The 6,000-nt window shown below is 35.6% G+C and overlaps 1 protein-coding gene across 1 annotated transcript in view; it reads left to right on the plus strand.

Annotated features, from left to right (window-relative positions):
* MAP3K1 (mitogen-activated protein kinase kinase kinase 1) overlaps window positions 1-5,679 on the plus strand; it is a 77,463-nt gene extending 71,784 nt beyond the window's left edge. Inside the window, exons 16-20 of the mRNA XM_068535352.1 lie at window positions 130-292; window positions 1,445-1,576; window positions 2,602-2,744; window positions 3,365-3,496; window positions 4,815-5,679. Of these exons, the coding sequence (XP_068391453.1) occupies window positions 130-292; window positions 1,445-1,576; window positions 2,602-2,744; window positions 3,365-3,496; window positions 4,815-4,964 (720 nt within the window). The 3' untranslated portion in view covers window positions 4,965-5,679. The remainder of the gene's footprint in view (window positions 1-129; window positions 293-1,444; window positions 1,577-2,601; window positions 2,745-3,364; window positions 3,497-4,814) is intronic.
* The last annotated feature ends 321 nt before the right edge of the window (window positions 5,680-6,000 follow it).

Below are 6,000 nucleotides of genomic sequence, written 5' to 3' on the forward strand. Positions count from 1 at the left end.
GAGCATAAATGCCTTCTATTGATACATAAGTTAATTTGGGTTTGTCCATTTTAGATTAGATTGTTAGTGAAAATTATAAATAGAAACGCATCAGAATTCAAAACTTTGTAAACATGTTTACTGAAATAGGTGACGTATGTCAGAAATACATCTTCTGAGCAAGAAGAAGTAGTAGAAGCATTAAGGGAGGAGATAAGAATGATGAGCCATCTGAATCATCCAAACATCATTAGGATGTTGGGAGCCACATGTGAGAAGAGCAATTATAATCTCTTCATTGAATGGATGGCAGGTATGTTCATGTTTTAAATTACAAATAGTAATACATAGACTTAACTTCTGCTTGATAATTAAATTTAGGAAAAACCGTTTAATGAACACTTATTTTTATTAAATAGTTTAGATTCCTAAAAGTAAATTGCCTCAGCATAGTAGTATGAACTGTAAATAGTTTGTCTTTTCATTTAAATATAAATAAAATATTCATTACCTCTACCTTTTAAACTTTTTCAGTGTGTCTTTTAAAATGATTGTGTATCATTGTTTTATAGGAATAATTTTTTTAAACCTGCCATGGTAAGATCCATATTTGTCCAGTTGGCCATCATTAATAGGACAGATTTAGGAAATATTTTAACATAACACTATAAAAATAAAATTAATTAAGATATAGCTTTAGAGACTAACAGGTAAACTAGCACTGAAGCGTAAAGTTGAACCTTGTCATCTACTTGAACAAATAGAGACTGAGTTTTATTTTGTATTATACCGTATATACAGTAAAATAAATGACGTGGGACGTAATGAATACATAAGCGCTTGGTTTAACTTCTTAGATTTTTTTGTGTTTGAAGAGTGTATTTCTATTTACACATCAGTTCTTTAGTACATTCTCTGATGTTGGTTGTTACCTGGGTTGATGGTTGTATATAGGTTGACTATTATAAACAATTTTAGATGAGGCCTACTGAGTTTGTGACTTGTCCTAGGTCAGAGCTGGTAAATAGTAGGATATGAAGCCTAACTCTGGGTCTTCTGGCTCCTCCCATTCTTTTTACCTTCTGTTAAATAACATGTTACCGCTGTTTACTTACGTCATTAAGAAAGAGATTTTGTATATCTTGGTCAAAAAGACAGATAGGTGAATTGTACATATGAGAAATAGTTCCATCCAAAATTGTTAACTTTTAAAGCTTTCTGAAATCTTGACCTTCCAGAAAACCAGTTCATGAGGGTTCCATGAAAATGTCTCCTAATTGATAGGTCTTAAGATTACTGGAATGTGTTAGTTTTTAAACCAGTTTCACTTCTGAAGCAGATGATAAATTTAATATTTCAAATGTAAATGTGAGCTCATGCAGTGCAAGCTTATGTAACCAAAGTGTAATAAACAATTTTAATTTTGGCTTAAGTTTATGACAAATTATTATTATTACATGTTTAGGGGGATCTGTGGCTCATTTGCTCAGTAAATATGGAGCCTTCAAGGAATCAGTAGTTATTAACTATACTGAACAATTACTTCGTGGCCTTTCATATCTGCATGAAAACCAGATCATTCACAGAGATGTCAAAGGTAGGAATTCTTTTAATTATCTTATTATCAATAAGCAGAAAACAAATGTAATTTTAAAACTTAGACCTTTGTTGATAGTTTCTAACTTGAAATCAACTATGGGATTGTTTCTCCTGAGTAACTCAGATCACTAGAATTATCAGAAGTGAAAGGAGTGAAAGGAACTTTCAGGGTAATATATTCTGCCTTCCTTAGGCTGAGACTTTTCCACAGTCTTACTGCTAATTGATGGCAAACCAAGTACCGAATCCAGGTCTCTGATTCCCCTGTCTTGGTCTCATGATGTACTTAACTGCCTCCCCAAAGGTTCCTGTTCCTGGCTTTATTTAAAATAACTGGGACACTGTAAACTCCTTTTAAGAAAAATCCTCTCAAATCTTTTGCAGTTTGGTTTATTAAGAGCAACTTCGGGGAATTCCCTGGTGGTCCAGTGGTTAGGACTCCGTGCTTTCACTGCCGGGGTGCAGGTTCGATCCCCGGTCAGGGAACTAAGATCCTGCAAGCTGTGCGGCCAAAAAAAAGAGAGCAACTTTGGTTTTCTGACATGAATGCCTTTAGGATTTGATATAACACATTCAAGTAATTTTATAACATTAATTTTTTATTAAGCTATAATTATGAAATTATAGTATAAAGTCTGAATTGGTCTAGGTCAGTATGTTTCAACAGAACTTTGTCTCAAAGTGTAAACTGCACTAAAATTTGAACTTTGAGGAAAGATTTTGCTAAGAGTCATTATATTAAAGGTTTAACACTTACTATTTAAAGTTTTACGAAATCTCTGCTTTTGTTCCTTATGCCTTGATGCTTTGTCTGATTTTCCCTCTGAGGCTTTGGATTTTTTTTACACTGCAGAGACCTATGTGCCTTTACTAATGAAGTGAATTGAGAGGAAGAGTAGATTTCTCTGACACACAGTCTACTTTCTTTCGTTCGTCATTGTCCTATTTCATTAGTAGTATTTTACTGAGTTTTTAATCTGTTCTTTTGTTTTTAATAAGGTCATTTGCTGTTTTTGTTGACAGGTGCCAATTTGCTAATTGACAGCACAGGTCAGAGACTGAGAATTGCTGATTTTGGAGCTGCAGCCAGGTTGGCATCAAAAGGAACTGGTGCAGGAGAGTTTCAGGGACAATTATTGGGGACAATTGCATTTATGGCACCTGAGGTGAGAAGCAGCTTTTGAGTGTGATGAAAGAAAATATTTTAGAGTTCTGTGTGACAGCATTACACCAAATAATTTTGCAGTGTTATCCACTATGTGCTTACTAATTAGAAGTCCACGGCCCTAAAACTAAGGTCTTAGTGACATCCTTGATTTCAGACCCTTAATCCCTGCGTTTCCATAGCCTTTAAGCAAATCTATTAAAACCTATTTCTAACAAAGAATTATTCGGTAATTTATAGTAGTTGTTTTCTAGTAAACCCAAGGTGCATATAATTGCTATTCTGAACTTGGCCTCTTCTGTTATGTTCAGAACTCTTCACGTTCATACGTAGTGATAATTGGTTGTCCTCTTGCTCTGTAGTTTACTACGCGTACTGAGGCGGCTTTGAAATTCTATGATATGACTCTCCTTCAGAACCTCACAATTCTCCAAAGTATTTTTGTCCCACATAGGAGACTGAGCGTGTTGATGAAATAAATGAGACATCAGGTAGTCTGTGGAACTGTTCTGTGTACATTGTTTTGCTCTGAAGTAAAAAAACCAGAATCCATAACTGCAGAATGGCTTTCTCTTTTTCTAATGAGTCATATTTCCAAATTAACTCTCTGCTTTATTTTAGGTCCTAAGAGGTCAGCAGTATGGTAGGAGCTGTGATGTATGGAGTGTTGGCTGTGCTATTATAGAAATGGCTTGTGCTAAACCACCTTGGAATGCAGAAAAACACTCCAATCATCTTGCTTTGATATTTAAGGTAATCATGAGATAAAAATTACTTCTTTCTGCTAAAATTGGCAGAAGGCAAATTTTCATGGGTTCTCCTTCACTGTCAATCTAACGTGAAGGCATATCTTCTTTGAAATAAATGCATGTGTATGTATCTCCAGGAATTGATACGGTGTGGGGAATGTGGGCAGCATTAACAGTCACTTCTCGTTATTCACGGTAGTCATGTGCTCTATCAAGTCACTGCGAACACTGAATTAGCAAATACTGAATCATTGCTCCTGGGTGAAATATGTACATATATATATATATATATATATATATATATATATATACACACACACACCCGAACACCAAACTTTTAAATTAAAATACTTGAAGCTCTTTATGTATTGTACTGTCACAAATTTTTTAATCTGTTATTTCCTATATTTAAAAAATTCACACCTAAGTCAGAGGCCAAGGCTGTTCTACCCTTCTGACAACTCTCAAATCCATTCTCTCCATTTCCACCAGAGAATAATGTAATGTTTGAGATTTTTAGTGTTTGAGTTGCACATGTGCTCATTTAAAAGCTTGGGCTTTGTGGTCATACAAACCCTGGTCCCAAACCCTGGTTCCATCCTTTAACAGCCATGTGACTAGGAGAATTACTTATTCTGTCTACCCTCTGTTTTCTTGTTATAAAATGGGTGTAATAATAGCACCTCCTTGATGAATTATTTATATTACATTATATTATGAGGATAAACAGAATTACCTCTGGGCCTGAGTAAAGCACTTAAAACACACAGTCACCTCTGTGCAGAGTGGGTAGTATTAGTCCTCCGAGCTGATCCCCAGCACCTCTCCCCTGCCATAATCTCCTCCAGGTCTCCCCATGCTTATATAACTTCCTCAGTCACCTGAAAATAAAAAATCAGTGCAGTTGTGTTTCTGATGTACTAAACTGACTGGCCAGGTTTAGTCTTACTTACTCTGAATAGCTCTCTGTGCTGAAAAAACAGAAAATGTGCAATGAAGCAAAGAGGACAAACCATTTTGGAGAGTGAGTATGAGGAAAGCAGAATTGATTTGAGTGAATATTTCACCTGCCTAATCATTGTGATGCACTTAGCCTTGTTCATTTGAGACAATAAAGAGAACTGTTAGCTCCATCTGATCAGCATGTATTTGGTCAGATTCATGAGTTTTTCCATAGACACCTTGTTAGCAAAAAGTCCACCCACTTTTAATTCCTCTATGTATAGGATGCATATATAGAGGTTATGAAATACACGCCCATGTACCTGTGTATCAGAAGCTCCAGTTGTGGAGAACTTTAACCCTAGTGTTTTCTCTTACAGATTGCCAGTGCAACTACTGCTCCATCAATCCCTTCACATTTGTCTCCTGGTTTACGAGATGTGGCTCTTCGCTGTTTAGAACTTCAACCTCAGGACAGACCTCCATCAAGAGAGCTACTGAAGCATCCAGTCTTCCGTACTACGTGGTAGCCAATTATACAAATAAACTGTAATGGAGACAGGATGCTCAACAAGAGAAAAAACTTTTGTGGGGAACCACATTGATAATCTGCTGGCCTTCATGCCACTGAACAGCTATGAACAAGATCAGTGGGGAACCCTTACCTAAGTATGTGATTGACAAATCATGGTTTGTACCTAAGCTTAGTATGCAAAAGTCCACAATTTGTGCAGAAACTGTAAACTGTGCCTTTCAAAGAACTGGCCCTAGGTAAACAGGAAAGCAATGAAGTTTGCATGATTAATTAACAGAAGCATAATTTTTTGGAGCACTTTTTCAGCAATATTAGCAGCTGAGGGGCTCAGGATCTGTTTTAATGTTTCAGTTATTCTTCCATTTCATATTGTGATCACAAGCAGGGGGTTCTGCAGTTCCTTTTTTTTTTTTTTTTTTTTTTTTTGGTCACTGGCTCTAAAAATCAGTATCTGCCTCTTTTAGGTCAGAATATGCTATAAGTAGCAGTAAATAAATATATTTTTAAAAGTTGATAACTTCTTTATGACCCACAATTGACCTTTATCTTTTTAAATGCCTGGGCAATTGTGGTTCATTGTGCGTTTTACTGTTGGCCCATTCATTTCGTTTTTGGAAATTACGGTTCTATATTTTCATTTCACCTTCATTTGTGTTTAATATTCAGGGAAAGGTGATCTTTTCAAACAAGAAAAAAAAAAAGAACTAGATGTGAACCAGAGTTTATTAAATATCTTGCTACTGCAAGAGTTTTTTAAAATACAGATTTAATTTTGTTTGTTTTTAAAATCGGGATATGATAAAGTACTACCTTCACTGAGTCAGTCACTGCTCTTCTCATGCAGGTTAAATATAAATTAAGTGAAATTCAACTGTTCTCTGTGATGCAGCTCACAACCAAGATCAAGATGACCTTGAAATGTATTTGAATTTTTTTTTAATGTATCGGTTTCTTTTGTAGGAAGCGTCACGCCATTTAAGTCTTACTCTGTATGTAATTATCCATCGTGCGTCATCACCACTGATAACAAC

This window comes from Eschrichtius robustus, chromosome 2 (assembly GCF_028021215.1).
Source record: "Eschrichtius robustus isolate mEscRob2 chromosome 2, mEscRob2.pri, whole genome shotgun sequence".
NCBI classification, from domain to species: Eukaryota; Metazoa; Chordata; class Mammalia; order Artiodactyla; family Eschrichtiidae; genus Eschrichtius; species Eschrichtius robustus.